This window comes from Cibotium barometz, chromosome 31 (assembly GCF_041138505.1).
Source record: "Cibotium barometz isolate CiBa-2024 chromosome 31, ASM4113850v1, whole genome shotgun sequence".
NCBI lineage: Eukaryota > Viridiplantae > Streptophyta > Polypodiopsida > Cyatheales > Cibotiaceae > Cibotium > Cibotium barometz.
The window spans coordinates 31,903,713-31,921,829 of record NC_141076.1 but is presented as its reverse complement, the minus strand read 5'-3'; the positions used below and the strand labels follow the sequence as shown (position 1 = coordinate 31,921,829).

The window sequence follows — 18,117 nt, the reverse complement described above, 5'->3', positions numbered from 1 at the left end:
CCCAAGCTTGACCTGGAGAGGAGTAAGCAAGCTAGCTCGGTTCGTCGGTTGATCCACCGTTTCTTGGAGCTGGTAGCGATGACCATCGTGGCCTCTTCGGTGGGTGCTCTCCCACCGAAGTCACTAGCCCTCGCGCCCCCCCGCCCCAACTTCCCCGGGTTTTGAGGCAGCTAGTTGACTATAGCTTCTTCCGATGCCTTCTCGTCGAGGGAGCGGGCATCTTTGATGAGATGGTGGTCCCCATTCGCATATGTGTGGTTTTGCATCACTCCAAGCCTTCCACCCGAGAGAGTGGGACGATGATTTCTCTGAGTGCAGCAATGGGGATGGATTGGCGCATGGAGTCGGTGTTTGCTACTATTCACGGATAGGCCATAGAGCACTCTCACCATATGCATAGTCTGTGTATCATCGACATGCTCACCCACTTTTGGCCATTGGCTCAAATGGAGGTGGGTGGCTTTGGCCATAAGGATTTGGGAGGGGAGCTATCTGACACGGCTTCGCCCCAAGAAAAATAGTCATTACTCTCCGCCCAAACCCATGCCCAAGACTCTTCGAGTGGAGGGTAGTTCCAACAGTTCTACCTCCCACTGATCTTAGTTATGTGGATTATCTCATGGAATAGGTGCACACACATATTATGATCCATTTGAGTCGATGCATTAGTGATTGATAGCGGAGTTTTTCTAGGCCATTCTCTAGAGTGTTCTTCCTATAGGCTATCGGAGGATACTCAATGACCTGCAGTGTTTCTTCATGGACATTTGACAAACGAAAAGTGATGGATCAGGCGAGAGCATCAGCAGGTTTCTTTGCAGGTCTTTGTGTGGATATCGAGGATGTGTGCACCAATTTCTTAGGGTGGAAGCATTGTAAGGTGGCTTGGTTTTTGTGACATAGAGCGAGAACAAAATGTGAGCCTTCGCACTAGATGCAAAGTGGTCTCAAAGTGTTCACGACCTTGGGACCTCATAGTAACAAGAAACGACCGTTTCCTAGCCAAAAGTTGAGGAAACTCCATTTCTAGGGAGGAGCATTTCCATTTCCATTTCCCCATTCCCTAATCTCACTTGAGAAATTTCCCACGATAAGTTTTCATAATTTTCCTTACTCTCTCTATTGGATTATGTTCTATTCCAAGTTTCTCCAATACTTCTCTCAACATTTGTCATCATTTCTTTTTACATCCACTATATAATGTTAATGATATGTTGTTTCCTAGTTTGGAGTTATTTCCGTTGCAAAGGCATCATCCATTTCCGTTGCCGTTTCCATTGCATGCAACTAAGTCTTGGATACCTTGGATGAACTAAGTCTAGGCACGAGTGATCTACAACAAAACACATGCACACTATCAAACAACCTGTCCTCAACCTAGAAATCCTCATTGCATTGCAGATTCCTATGCCAACACATAATGCATGGTTTGTGTTTGAAAGGTAGCCCTTCCTTCAAGCACCCACCAGAGAGTGTCTATACCAAAACGATGTGCATCCTCAAAAGAATTTTTAAATAAAAAGAAATCTTACTGATGCCTTACAGGGGTCTATGAGACCATGGTAGTGTACATCAATGGTGCCACTAATCATGCAAAAATGGCACATGACATTATGCTGCAGTCATCTTATCCACATCCCAAATCTCCCAACATAAAATCATTCACAAAATTAAGGATGCATAAAAAGTTTCAAACGCTTCAGTTAAAAACATGAACCTGCATAGATAACTGCCCAAGTGTATAATGTATAAATGTTCCAAAGATTACTTAGTGTAAAAATGTTACAAAAATACTTGCACAGATCATGATAACCTGCTTATATATATTCAAGCAAAGCTTAAAAGCCTTGCTGCCACTGTCATAACATGTAACAATACCCAAACACTCAAGTGTTGGCACGTTATGATTTTAACCCAACTACAATTGTATAATGTAAGATACAGCACATGATCAATGTTGCCATCAATCCAGCAATGAAAGGCAGCCAAATACAGCAAATAATGTGGTCTCCAACAAAATACAGCACATAAGGAGATGAGGGTTCACCTAGGTGGTTGCATCTAGCCGAGGTTCAAACCAAAGTCCCCTCACCGAGATATCTTCCCTTTGTATCTTGTGCCTTGTGAGGGGGCTTCTGGGTAGCTGGTAGTAGGACTTTGAAGCCGAGCTGTAGTGTCCATTGCCCTTCGAGTGCATGAAATAAACATGGCTTCCATTATGTGGCATTATTACACATATAGATGCAAAGCGCCCAACACAAATTACACTGCCCGTCACTGCAGACACATGGCTTGATCTCCATGTCCTTGAGATCGCATCAAACTTGTTAATATACACATTTTTTATACCTCGGTGAGGTGTGACCATGGCCAATTGACCCTTGCGATCAAATAGGTATGAATCATCTAAAATTGAATTATAATCTTGTTGATGACCGTAACAAAGCCGTTGCAAATGTAAGATCCTTGCCAATGCATCTGTTGGATAAGGAGAAGGACTCCAGATTCCTCGATCCGTATCATAAGCCCACATACGCTGATTTGTAGAGAGACAATAGAGGATCCCTCCAGAAACTGTGGCATCCCATAGGTTTCCACCATACAATTCTTCTGGGACATGAAGAGTCTCTCTCCAATCACCAGTCTTTCCATAAAAAACAAGCACTGAGCCACTGAATCCAATCCCAGCAGGTGTACTCGAAACCAATGCAATGACCTTGTAAAAATTTGATTCATGATCTACATCCATTAAAACAAGATCTGGCTGTAAAGGGATGGAGGGCAATCTTTTCCAATCCTTAGTCAATGGGTTACACACAAAAATCATGTAGCCTTCTTCCGTCAGTCGCCCCAGGCAAACCAAGCCACCTGATGTGGCCAAAATGGTGGCAGTCTCAGGGAGAAAGAAGAAATTCAGATGAAACCACTGGCAACCCTCAAGGTCATAAGCCCATGACTGGTTGTACATGTGCTTCTGGAATTCAAGTAGCCATGGCATCCGTAGAGGCCGCAGCTTGCAGAAGGATAGGAAGAGCGGGGACCATATGATTGACCGCCATCTCTGGCAAACCGCTCGTGCTAGATAGATGCTCGAGAATGGAAGCAGTGCTAGAATCTTGGTGACCAACTCTTCTGGAGCACGGTCCCAATCCCAATGGCTGTGATATCCATCAGCCACCACAGTGGAAGTGGAGGCAGAACATGTAGCATGGCATGTGATGGTGGTTTCACCTTCGCATCTGTAATCTGTGCCCGCAAGCTGAATTGGAGAATTCATGATGTATCCTGGGCAAACCCCCAGATAACTAATGCAAACTGCACCCTGGTTTGACAACTGTAACCTTCGCAGCAAGCACTAATCTGCGAAACCCTAATTTCAAAACTGTAGGCTTGCCCAAATCTAAACCTGCAAGCTGATCCGAAGCTGTGAGCTGAAAACCCTAAGCCCTAATCCAGAACTGTGAGCTGCAAACCTTTGCCTTAAAACTGTAAACCCCGATCCGAGACCGTAATCTGCTAACAATAAAACGCAACTGCTAACCGCAAGCAATCCAAAACTGTAACGATGCAAACCTTGATCCTGGGTACCTAAGTGGAGGCTTTTGCCTTGCCTGGGAATTGGAGACACATACCCTACCTGAAGGCTGAGAGCTTGCCCAAATGCTGCTGTCTTTACTGTGCTGAGGCTCTGATGGAGCGATGGCTGATAGAGAAACCTTAGTGTACAAAACGAGGAGCGGGGTAATGAAGCTCTCCTACTGTGCAGAGAAACTCGGACACTGCGGAAAGCTAGGATCTGCAGGGCTGTGAATGAACAAACGGGCTTAGGGTTTTTCAACAGGAGAGGGACTCCTCCTACCGTGAAGACCAAGTTGCAGCAGACTGGAAATGTTGGGACATGACATTGACATGACAGATACTCCCTTGACATTTTGCGACACGATAGGGGCCACTGTTTTATTTTTATTTATTTTTTAGTTCCTCTAATATTGAATACAATGCCAAATTTTTTTCTCTCTCTCTCTCTCTACCCACCTGGGTTCAAGTCTCTCCGTCGATTGGTCTCTCTAGATCAATAAGTCGACATTAAGCAGTTCTCGTCTCTTGTGGGCAATTTGCACTACCTTTCTATCACCCAAGTGTGGTAGATTGGCTAGTGTAATTGCCCTTGGGATGACATGTACCCACCTAGGTTCAAGTCTCTCCATCAATTGGTCTCTCTAGATCAATAAGTCGACGTTAAGCAGCTCTCGTCTCTCTCTCTCTCTCTCTCTCTCTCTCTCTCACACACACACACACACAAAGAAGTTAGGGTAGATTCACACGGTGCCTAAGTTTGGCTACTCAAGCCATTTGGAAACTTTGCCCAATAGCTCCTGCTCGAACCACTCGGATAAAGAGTCCAGTATGCCAACAATTATCAATGTGCCTATTTGCCCACCCCTCTCTTAGGGCTTTTAAGGATGAGAGCTAGTGTGTGCATGCAATGGGTGCAGCATGTTGGTCATTGTAACCCCCAAAACCTTTTAAGTAGAAGGAACAAGCAGTAGGAGCTTTTGCAATGTTAGAGCTACAGAGTATGTCCCCTAGCTCTCACGGCCGGGCTTACTCTCTACATCCAATTCAGAGAGTGCATATAAGGCCAAGCATCTATTTTGGAAGCACTGCCAATTGGGGAAGGTTCCAAAAAACATGCGCCTTCCCAAGCTCATCACATAGATAAGAAGTAGGTATTCACCCCACGCCGTCAACTTGAAGGATATTAGAAAGAAGAAAATTCAAAAGCAAGACATCATTTTCATGTGTGTGGAATGAGGGCCCAAGGATCTTAATGCATTTAAGGTTATTATGAAGTAAATGTGGGTAACATAAACATAAGAATGGGGAAGGCAAAGTTAGTCAAAATTTGATTGAAATGTTAAAAAAATAAAAAGATTTTATATAAAGGAGCCACTCTCAAGCATCAACATCATAATAATGCCTCCGTATAGCCTATTAATGATAAAAATACCCATCATTGTGCATGCTTTCCCTAATGGACCACCTAAAGATAAGCCACTCAAGGTCTCCACATACATCCATATAAGCCACCCAAGGTCATACATATACATACATGTATATGTATGTATGTATGTATGTATGCATGCATGTATGTATATATGCCACTCAAGTTCTCCAAGTTACACACACACACATGTATGTATGTATGTATGTACATACGTACGTATGTATGTGTGTGTATGTATGTATGTATGTATGTATGTACATACGTACGTATGTATGTGTGTGTATGTATGTATGTATGTATGTATGTATGCATACATACACATATATATCTATGTATATGCATATATATGTGTAGGTATACATACACATATATATATGTATGAGGAAGGCAAAGTAGTCACAAGTAGATTGAAATGTTATAAAAACAAAAAGGTTTATATAAAGGAGCCACTCTTAAGCATCAACATCATAAAAATGCCTCCACACAACCTATAAATGAGAATAAAATACCCATCATTGTGCATGCTTCCCCTAACGGACAACCTAAAGATAAGCCACTAAAGCTCTTCAAGTTAATTACAAATTGAAAAAAACTAGTTATTGTTTGAATCTTCATCAAGAGACGCTAAAGGCTTTTATAGAAGACAAAAAAGCCTAAAGATATATATACACACACACACATACATACATACATGTGTGTGTATACATGTATGAATGTATGTATATATGTATGTATGTATGTATATAACATAACCTATGTATGTATATACACATATGCATGCATGCATACATACATATATACATGCATACTTACATATGTATGTATGCATGCATGTACATACATATGTAAGTATACATGTATGTATGTATGTATGTTCATGCATGCATACATACATACACACATACATATATATACATACATACATATACATATATGTGTGTGTGTATGTGTATAAATATATGTGTGTGTGTGTATGTGTGTGTGTGTGTGTGTGTGTATAGAGATACACACACACACACACACACATGTATATGTATGTATGTATGTATACATACATATATACATATATACATACATGCATAAATACATACATACATATATACATACATGCATACATATATACATACATACATACATGCATAAATACATACATACATACATACATACATATATACATACATGCATAAATACATACATACATACATGTATGTATGTATGTATATGTATGTATGCATATATATATATATATGTATGTATGCATATATATATATATATGTATGTATGTATGTATATATACATACATATACATACATACATATACGTACATACATACATACATACAAACATATAAATATATATATACATACATACACACACACATATATATGCATACATACATACATGCATGCATACATACATATATACATACATACATACATATATACATGTATATATGTGTGTGTGTGTGTGTGTGTGTGTATGTATGAATGTATATGTGTACATGCATACATACATACATACACATATACATATGTATATACATACATACATATATATACATATGTATATATACACATATATACATATATACATACATACGTATATGCACACACACACGCACACGCACATATACGCACAAATTAGTTATTGTTTGAGTCCTTATCAAGAGATGCTAAAGGCTTTTGTAGACAAAAGCGACCTTATCCAAAACCTTTTATGACCTTGATACATTTGCAACTTCATAATATATCAATCAGGGACGGCTTCAAAAAATTAAGAGCAACATGTGACACCTCATTTTACTCCTTATATATTCTCTTCATATTTTTGTGTGGTGACGTTGTTAGATTAGAATCAGTTTTCTAGAAGTTTTGTTGAAGGAGAAACTTGTAATAGTAGAATCTACAATTTCCTGTCTTTGCCATTTATTGAATCCCTTTTTAAATCCTTTGCTTTTAGACTTGGTGATATGTAGAATTGCTAAGTTTTAGAAACGGGGAGTAGAGTATTCTATGTTCATAGATCATTTTGATCACCGAAGCAAAGGCCTGAAGAAACAAAGCAAACAATCATTCAAGAAGGAATGTTAAGTTTCTCTATTGTCAGAAATGAGTATACACGTGCGGATTCAAGGAAAGTGTACGTGTACCAACTCAAGGTAATGCTTATGTCTTAGTGGAAGCTATACCAATTCAAGAAGAAGGGTATGCGAGATTGGTCGAATAGAATGAGTACAAAGGAAAGGTATGTTAGTAGAGTAAGAAAAGAGTACATGTACCCAATTCAAAAGGAAAGGAATGTTAAGTGTCAATAAAAAGTATGCACACTGATCTAGTATGAAGGATAAGAAGTCTCTTTCAATATATATGCATGGTCTCGATCCAAAAGGAACGAAACGTATGTGTACCAATTTGCTAAAAGAAGGGGTATGTATATTCAAAGATGGGTACATGACCAAGAACGCATATGTCATGCATGTATACAACAATTAATGTGCTTCCAAAGTCAAGAGACACCATTTATGAGGTAGGCCCTATATTAGAATTAACACCATTTGTGTGCTTCCAAAGCCAAGGGACACCATTTATGAGGTAGGCCCTATATTAGAATTAACACCATTTGTGTGCTTCCAAAGCCAAGAGACACCATTTATGAGGTAGACACTAGATTAGAATTGACACCATTATGTACACATGGAGGAGTGGACAAACTCTTCAACCAAATCTCTAATTACATGGAGTCGTCATCTCAATCAGATGAAGAAAGGCTACCTTCACTCATGGAACAAAAGAACTTGTAAGCATAAGCCAAAGAAAATTTAGCACCAAGTTACATTAGCTACACTATGTTGAAACAATTAATGCATACTAAACATTACATCTTTCAAAATGAGAGAGAATTGAGAAACGACTTTATCCCTATATGATTAGTGATAATTGATGAGGAAATGATAGGAACATATGAGCAAGTATTTTAAATTGCTACAGTGTGCCCAACACAAATGAAAATAAGGAGAAAGCCTGGGTTAAACATGAGGCTAAAATTAGGAGAAAGAATAACGATCAAGAAGAGGATGACCTGAGGTAGGTTTTTTGATTGGTTCAAGACATACATTCTTGATGACAGACATCTCTCCAACAAAGTGTTGAAGGGGAAAGGGCAAGTGTGAAGGGGAACTTGATGTTTCCTATGATGGTCCAATGAAAGTGAAAGTAGTCAATCTAGTAGGACCAAGTGAAGAACCAATACTAGCATACAGTTGTAAAGGGTTTGAAACTAGAAGAGGAGAAGGAAATCTTGGATCTACTACCATTGAAGTATATTAACATGAAGAAATTCCACTGGAAAGAAACACACAATGCCTATCGTGGGACCTATTAAATGAACCCAAAATACACATAGCTAGTTAACAAGAAAGTCATTTAAGGTAGTCAAGATAGGATTTATTAATGAGATTGAGCATAGTAAATGGGTATCACCCATAGTGATTATCATTAAAAAAATGGAAAGCTTTGAGTGTGCATAGAATTGAAAAAAGATCAATGTAGCCGGTATCACCCATATTGATCATAAAAAATAATAGAAAGCCTTGAGTGTGCATAGAATTGAAAAAGGTCAATGTAGACACCATAATAGATCATTACTCATTATTGTATAATGTGCTGCTAGACTCGGTAGGCAGACTCTCTCATCCACTGATGGGGCGGATGAGAGATTTACCTATTGAAATATCACTCAATAGGGAGGGCTACTACTCAATAAGGATATCTACTACTCACCAATCGAGTTGATATAAGAGCTCTACCTATTGAAATATCACTCAATAGGGAGAGCTACTACTACACTAATAGGGTGGATGAGAGCTCTTTTAACACAAAGTAGAGATCCTATCCTACTTAGCAATACTAATCATCAACTTAAAGTAAATGGATTAATTCTAAGCATGAATAAAAACGAGCATAAATGAGGCTTGACACACACGTATTCCACAAAGTACTCTCAAAGCTCTATTGTCACCAAGATCATATACACATAGAAGGGTTTTAAATCCCTTTATATATCCTCATGATAAATTTGTGTTTCTCCTATGAATCTCTCCACCTCCCACTATTCTCTCTCCACCTCCCTCAATCAAGGGTAAGTGGCCTAAACATAGGGATGCCATCTAGGAAGATTGGCTAGATAAGCCCACCAAACTAAGTGGCCTAAACATGGGGGGTGCCACCTAGGAAGATTGGCTAGCTAAACCCACCAAACTAGGTACTAAAGATAACCTTAGCCCTTCTACTAAGAGAAACAATCGAGGATATTAATACCACCTACATAATGTGTCCCAACACATGGATACACATCTATGTATGGATACTAGATCACAAACCTAGGGAGTCAGTTCCCTAAGAAAGGGGATGTCACCTACAAGCATGAAACTTATAAAACCCCCCTATTTTTAAGTTTCTTTATCCTTTCTAAGCTTATGATTCCTAATTATGAAACTCAAGTACCTCCTATTTAAGGTTTAAAAATCAGATAGTAGGTATTACTGGCATGGGAAGTGCTAGAAGCTCAAAGGCCTACATGTACCCTCCTAAAATTGTTTCCATGGGTGGTCAACTTAAAAGACTGATAAACTTATCAAGTTTTCAACCTACACCACTAGATCACATATTGTGAACTACAAGTAGAAATCAATCCCCTACTTCCATTCTCCACTACTCCCACCCTCCCCCCAACCTCCCCATAAGATCCCCCTAACTTATAAGCTTAAGCCCACCCTTCCAAAAACCCCCTCCCTTACACTAACATGACACCATAAGTTATGGCTTGTGAATCCCCTTAGATTACAGAGAAATTCCAACAAGATGGTCATACAAAGAAAGCCTATATAGCTTCTTGGATGGCTTCTTAGGTTATAATCAGGTGTGGATTGATTGTGTGGACTAACAAAAAATATCCTTTAGGAGTGTGTATACCATTTTATCTCATGAATGCACCTATAACTTTCCAAAGACTAAAAAATATATCCCATTGAGGTGCTCATAAGATTGCTCGAAAGATTGATGCATTTATTAATGCATGTTTGAGTTAATCATAATCTTGTTGGTACTCTTTGCTCCACTTAAACACAATCAACAATTTATATAAGGATTATGCTAGGTTAGCATGGAATATTATTAATCTTTGATAATAGGTCACATGTCCCGTGAAATGTTGAATTGTAATTTATTAGTGGTGCTAACTTTAGGATAAGTTTCACTTTGGTTTCATCCATGGGAATTCCATTCTTGGAAACAATGTGGCTAAGATATACGTCATTTTTAACGCAAAATTAAAATTTTCATGGGTTGAGAGAATTATTGTACAAACAATGTCATTCTAAGACTTGCTAGGCGAAGTGCTCCTTCTATTTGGAATTTCCACTTAGATTGTCACCGATGAATATCTCAAGCTTGATTTCTATCCAAAATTTTTATTATTTTTAATTGATAGAATCCATTAGAGGAAAGGATGACATTTTGAAAACATTTTCAAAAAATGTGTACGAGTAGATGAGTTTCTCTCTATTCTAGAAAGTTAGTATTAAAGCAAACATGGGTGTAGCAAAGAGTTTGTATTAAAGTGAGTATTATGCTATTGAAACTATGGCACATAAAGTAATTTAAGCTAGCATATGGTGACCAACTTTATTTGGTGACTCTGCTAAGTTCGTAAAGTAGTGGGTAATATGCTACTAAAACTATGGCACATGAAGTAATGCAAGTTAGCTTATAATGGCAAACTTTATTTGGTGACTTAGCTAAGTTTGTAAAGTAGTGTGGGTAATGTGCTACTAAAACTATGACACATATGTTAATGCAAGCTAGTTTATAATGGCCAACTTTATTTAGCAACTCAGCTAAGTTTGCATAGTAGTGTGATGAATGCAAAGATTTGTTTCTACTACTCAAGAGAAGGATATAATGCAAACTGCAATTATTATGTCCAATAACCCTTTAAAAATAACTTTAGGTCCCATTACTCTTGCAAAAAAAGAAACTCAGGCAGCATAACCCCCCCAAAGCCTCCACATCACTTCTTGCCAACACCGCATCACCTAACCACATCTTGCGCACACTTTATATTCTATCAACTATCCATAAGCGAGGGATTGTAAGAGAGATTATATAACATAAAAATATTTATAAGTACTTAAAGGAACCCATAGGCCCATTATGGGCTCCTCCTTTAGGTTCACACCATCCAAGAGGAGCATACACTCAAGAAGGGGAAGGGAGAATGACATGTAGCATCGTATCAAGTCTATGACATAGTGTATGTTACCATATTATAGTAGTGATGTGTGTGAACACACTTAGGACCGCCGGGGCACTTTTTCCCTCACTAGGAGGTTTTTTCCCCCGTGCATTGTATATACGCCTATTATCTTCTAGGGCTTGTTATCTTTCATTTTTGGCACTCATAATACACTACTGTGTTGTGCTCAAGCTTCCTCATCTTCTTGAAGTTGTGTGTGCATTCCTGCAACCCTAATTCCAACAATTGGTATCAGAGCAGGCTTCCTCCTCCCGAGCAGCATCACCGGCACCTGCCGCTTCATCTCCTCCGATTGCAACGAGGTTTCACGAGCGTCTGCAGGTTAGTATATGCCATGGGGGAGCCCGTAGGGCCTGGTCGTTTCAGAATTTTGATCTGAAGTCATTTCGCCCTCCGTTTTTGCATTCCAAGTACTGTGCAGGCAAAATCGTCCTACTGTGCAGATTTTCTGTCAAGATTAAAATCTGCAGGACAGGTGCCCATTCGTCTGTTTTGGGCTGTGCTATATAGCACAGGTCGATTTTATACAGGTTTACCTCTTGCAGACAGCATTTACATCTAGTAGTACAGTCATTGGCCATGGCTGACAACAATGATGTATTCCGCATGTTGGCTGCTGAGGATAAGTTGGATGGCACCAACTATCCATTGTGGGCATATATGATGCGACATGTATTGGTAGCAAAGGGGTTATGGAATATTGTGCAGGGTATTGATGCACGTCCTATTGTGGCTGGGAATGCTGCAAACACATCAGAAACAGGTACTGTTGATGATGGTGCAGGCACAAGTGCTGTAGCAGCTGTTCGAGAACCACCACTTTCAGCAGAGCAGATTCGTTGGGATGGTAGAGATGCGCAGGCTCATGCCTTGATTGCGCTGTCTGTCAAACGTACCATTATCCCACATATTCGCTCCTGCAGGACTTCTAAGGATGCTTGGGATGTACTTGCCACATTGTATCAGGCAAGAAATGAGGCTCGTGTTGCTTATCTCCGAAAACAGTTGGAGAATGAGCATATGAACGAAGGTGATTCTATGGATAGCTTTTTGACAAAGATCAAGGATTTCAAAGAGCAGCTCATTTCTGCAGATGAAATCCTGTCAGACTGTTCACTTGTGCAGACTGTTTTGAATGGTCTACCAGATTCTTATCAGGGTTTTGCTTCCACTCTTCGCTTGATGATGAAAGGCAATCCCAATGCCTTATCATTTGAGGAGTTAGTTTCTGTTTTGCTGCAAGAAGACCAGTCAAGGCAAAACAGGAATATTATGCGTGTCGCAGATCAAGCTTTCGTTGCTAGTCAGAGAAGCGGGAAAGGTAAAGCTGGCTTTTCTTCTAGTAAGCAGAAATCTGCAAATGCTGCGCAACCAAAGAAGGAAGACAAAGATGAGAAGAAGGGTGACAAACAGAAGACATTTTGCAAGTACTGTAAGGGAAATGATCATGTCATCAAAGCGTGTCCTAAGCTGGCTGCGAAAGAGGCTAAGAAGAAAGAGGCTGGTATGGCTGTTGCAGATGCCTCTCCTTCTAACAATGAATCTGCTAATGTTGTGCTAGATACAGAATGGGCATTCAATGCGCAGTGCAGTTATGACCCATCTTTGCATGACACATGTATGTCTGCAGTAGATTCAGATGTATGGTACTTTGACAGTGGTGCCACTAAGCATATCACCTCGCAGCGCAGTTTATTCACTTTCCTTGAGTCTGCTCCCACAGGGAATACTGTCACTTGTGCCAATAACTCCTCTTATCCCGTTAAAGGAGTTGGACAGATTGTGCTGAATGTTGCAAATGGCAACACCTTTACACTTTTTGATGCATTGTATGTGCCAGGGATCAAAAAGAATCTGCTGTCAGTCTCCGCATTTGCCAAAACAGGTTTGGTTGTAAAATTTGTGGATGACAGATGTACTGTTCATGATCTCTCTTGTGGTGACATCATTGTAGCATCTGGTTCACTATGTCGAGGGCTGTATAAGCTCAATATGGATGGCAAATGTGTAGAGGATTCAGCATGTGCTATTATGGATACGCAGGCTATTTCAAATGCAAAACTGTGGCATGCACGTTTTGGTCATCTGAATTTTGCAAGTTTGCTGCGCCTGCAGAAATCTGAAATGGTGTCTTCTTTGCCTAAGCTTGAGGCACCTGTCAAGCATGTTTGTGAGGGCTGCATATTGGGTAAAATGCAGCGTGCTTCCTTTCCCAAAGATGGATCAGTGAGAGCTGAACGCAGATTGCAGCTTGTTCACAGTGATGTTTGTGGTCCCATGCAAACTCCATCATTTGGAAACTACCTTTACTTCGTGACTTTCATTGATGATTTTACCAGGCATGCATGGGTATATCCTTTGAAGGCAAAGTCCGAAGTGTTTTTGTGCTTCAAACAGTTTTTGGTTATGGCTGAAAATGTGTCAGAAAGTAAGATGGGCACCCTCCGTTCAGATCGAGGGGGGGAGTATATGTCTTCAGAATTTAATGCATTTCTGGCTGAGCGTGGGATAAAACACCAATGTACAGTGCCGTATACACCACAGCAAAATGGTGTGGCTGAGAGAAAAAACAGGTCTCTCATGGAAATGGCAAGATGTATGGTTAAGAGTCAAAGTCTACCACATGGTTTTTGGCTTGAGGCTGTCATGTGTGCCACTTATGTACTAAACAGGTGTCCCACCAAAGCATTACAGGTTGTCACTCCATATGAGGCTTGGCATGGCCGCAAGCCATCTGTTGGCCATTTACGTGTTTTTGGTTGCCTGGCATATGCATTAGTGCCTGTGCAACATCGCAGAAAATTGGATGACAAAGCTGTCAAATGTATTTTTGTTGGATATAGTGCTGAGAGCAAAGGCTATCGTTTGTATCATCCACAGACAAAGCGCATTTTGGTTAGCCGTGATGTTGTATTTGTGGAAGATGCAGTTCAGCCCTTGGTTTCATGTACTAAGGAGACAGATATCAGCTCACGTGATGTCTATGATACATTGTTGCCTCTTTTCAATGGTGCACAGTCAAGTGCAATACCTCATGAGGCAGTTTTTCAGCCTATGCAGGTTTTAAATGATGGCACAGATCAGCCTATATCTGATGCAGATGTGCATGATGCACTTGAGGATGAGAGACAAGAGATTGAGGGCTCTAGGAATATGCCTAGATGGCTGGTGCAGACTTTGCGTGACAGCAAGTTGGATGCCCCTTTGTCTAGTCGCACTCGTTCTGGCTCTCATGGTGCCTCTTATGCGTCAGATTGTTATGCATTGGCTGTTTCTAGTATGTGCGATGAAAGTGAGCCTGTTTCATTTGATGAGGCACAAAGTTCAGAAAATTGGATGGCTGCTATGCAAGCAGAATACGATGCTATTATGAAGAATGGTACATGGTCTTTATGTGACTTGCCCCCTGGCAAGAAGGCCATTGGCACTAAGTGGGTATACAAATTGAAGCGTAAGCCTGATGGCACAGTGGATCGCCATAAGGCTAGGCTTGTTGCAAAAGGTTATGCTCAAGAGAAGGGCATTGATTTTGATGAGACTTTTGCTCCCACATGTCGTATGACCACTGTTCGTAGCATCTGTGCATTAGCAGCTCATAATGGTTGGAATGTACATCAGCTGGACATAAAGACTGCGTTCTTAAATGGAGATTTGCATGAGGAGGTGTATGTATCGCAGCCTCGTGGTTTTGTTCAAAGAGGGCAGGAAAACAAAGTGTGCAGGTTAAAAAAGGCTTTATATGGTTTAAAGCAAGCTCCACGAGCTTGGTATGAAAAAATACATGCATATTTGACTGCACATGGGTTTCAGAATAGTCCAACAGAAAGCACTTTGTATGTTAAACGTGTGGATGGTGTACATCTAATCATTGCTCTCTATGTCGATGACATGCTGCTCACAGGACCAAATAAGAGTCATATTGCTGATTTTAAGGCTGATTTGAATGCCTCTTTTGAGATGTCAGATTTGGGGCATTTGCATCATTATTTGGGGATACAATTTAAGCAGTGTGATGGGGGTATTGCTTTGTGTCAGACAAAGTATATTGAAACATTGTTGCGGAGATTTGGCCTTGAAGACTGCAAGCCTATTGCTACTCCAATGGAGACAGGTTTGAAGTTGAGTCTTCATGATGCTGGAGATCACTTTGATGTCACACTCTATCAGACAGCTGTTGGTTGCCTCATTTATGTATGCATTACGAGGCCAGACATTCAGTTTGCAGTCTCACAGGTGAGCAGATTTATGCATAGCCCAGGCATTAAGCATTGGCAGGCAGTGAAGCGTATCTTTCGCTATTTGAGTGGTACTCGGCATCTTGGGTTGTTTTATCCCAAGGGGGGATCATTGCCGCCAGATTTACATGCTTTTTCAGATTCTGACTGGGCTGGTTGTTATGACACACGCGTGTCCACGAGTGGTTTTTGCTTCATGCTTGGAAGCTCATGCATATCATGGTTGAGCAAGAAGCAGCCTACTGTGGCCACTTCTAGTTGTGAAGCTGAGTACAGGGCAGCTTTCACAGCTACGGTTGAGTGTGTGTGGCTCAGACGCCTTATGGCTGATTTGGGTGTTGGGCAGCCATCTGCCACCACCATCTTCACTGACAGTCAGAGCGCATTGGCAGTTGCGCGGAACCCAGTGTTCCATGCTCGTACGAAGCACATTGAGGTGCACTACCATTATGTCAGGGAGAGACTCTCTGCAGGAGAGATCAGTTTGGCTTATGTGCCAACACAGGATAACCTTGCAGACCTTTTCACAAAGGCTCTGCCTCGTGAGAAGTTCGAAGCCTTTCGCAAAGCTTTGGGCTTACTCCCTTTTGTGGATTCGTCCACATAGCTAGACACTTCCCTATACATGAGTGCTAGCTCTTGTTCACCGCATCACTCCAGGGGGGATTTGTTACCATATTATAGTAGTGATGTGTGTGAACACACTTAGGACCGCCGGGGCACTTTTTCCCTCACTAGGAGGTTTTTTCCCCCGTGCATTGTATATACGCCTATTATCTTCTAGGGCTTGTTATCTTTCATTTTTGGCACTCATAATACACTACTGTGTTGTGCTCAAGCTTCCTCATCTTCTTGAAGTTGTGTGTGCATTCCTGCAACCCTAATTCCAACAGTGTATTATGCCAAGTCCATCCTGAGACCTTGCCTAGAGGAGGTCCACTATAGCCTCCTCTTTTGGGCACACCATCAAAGAGGATCATACACTCAAGAAGAGGAAGGGAGAATGATATGTAGCATTGTATGAAGTCTATGACATGGTGTATTGTGCCAAGTCCATCATGGGACCTCTCCTACAGGATGTTATACTACCCACACATCCATAGATGAAAAGAACAACAAGGACCTCCATAGAGGAAATACTTTGTGCCTTGTTGTACTACTCTTAGGACCTCTCATGGACCTCTCCATCCTGCAACCTCTATTGGAGAAAATACTTTGTGCTTATACCTCTCTTGGGACCTCTCTTGGAGGAAATAATTTATGCCTTGTTTTACCTCTCTTGGGACATCTCTTGTTTTACCTCTCTTGGGACATCTCTTGGAGGAAATGATTTATGCCTTGTTTTACACAAACGTCCCATAAAGGAAAAGAACAAAAAGGAGCACTGGTCTAGGTGGCCTACCTCTATTATTACTGATGAAGACCCTAGAGGTGTTTCCCTATAGGATGAGGGTCGGTCTATGAGGAATTTCCAAATTAAACCCTTGGGGCTACGACTTCTTTTGATGTGTGTCATTGTGCATTATTAAGACCACACACTCGTACAAGCTATGGAATGGGCATGAACAAGAAGTTTCTCTTATTTTGGAGGTGTATGGTTCGTAATACTTCGAGACTATATGGTGATCAATGATAGATGGTCCCAAATGAAGACAATGAAGACTATCATGGCCAACACCTATGGACCTCAAGAAGGAGGGATTTCTCGAAAAAGATCCAAGACAAGATCTTATAGCACGAGCATGCATGATGGTCATGGGTATGTCTTAGGGATTAGCAGGTACCTATATGCTAACAACAATTCCATGAAATTGGTAAAGAGGAAGCAAGTGTATAACTAGATTTATTATTTCTACAAAAGGAGCTTAATGGGGTGTGAAAAAATTCACAAGAAACAATCTTTAAACCATGAATTTTGAACAAAGTTTTATACTAAATGGTAGGAGGGAGGTAGCACTAAATCTAGATTCTTCGACACCATCAAAGAGATGTTGAAGCCAAGGTATAAACATTGGAGCTACAAAGGACGAGCTAGCACATAAGAAGTAATAGACATAAAGAAAATAATAGAATGCCTAGTGGCACAATGACATATGTGGGAACCTGGAGCAACCAACTGAAGCGAGAGTTAGTGCACCCACTATAAAAATCAAGTAAGGGTCCTAGACTATTGACACAATGGTACACTCCCCAGAAGACAATCCTCCTAATACACCACCAAAAATACCAAGAGAAAAAGAGACATATGTTGGGTCCACCCATTTGGAAGATTTAGAAAAAGGACATGAACAAAGAGAGCTCAAATCTAGCCTAAAGTGGGGCATGGAGGCCAAAATAAAGAGAAGGTTTGTGAGGAGGGTGCAATTAGAACCTCTTCTCCCTAATAACACCCTAAGATATGCACTGAGAGAGGTACTTGGAGTCAATGACCCACCTAGAATTTAAGACCAAGAGCTTGGTCATGTAACACTAATGGCTATATGGAATATTTCATGAGATTTTATGGAATACCTCCATGTAACATGCCTTTCTTGAACACAACCACTCTTCATGATGCCAAGC

At 40.7% G+C, this 18,117-nt stretch overlaps 1 protein-coding gene across 1 annotated transcript; it reads right to left on the bottom strand.

Moving 5' to 3' along the window:
- Positions 1 to 1,744: 1,744 nt before the first annotated feature.
- Positions 1,745 to 3,933, bottom strand: LOC147620743 (F-box protein At5g49610-like). The gene has a single exon (XM_086825009.1). It carries the CDS (start codon positions 3,275 to 3,277, stop codon positions 2,048 to 2,050), a length of 1,230 nt encoding a protein of 409 aa, XP_086681135.1. The 5' UTR covers positions 3,278 to 3,933; the 3' UTR covers positions 1,745 to 2,047.
- Between the last annotated feature and the right edge of the window lie 14,184 nt (positions 3,934 to 18,117).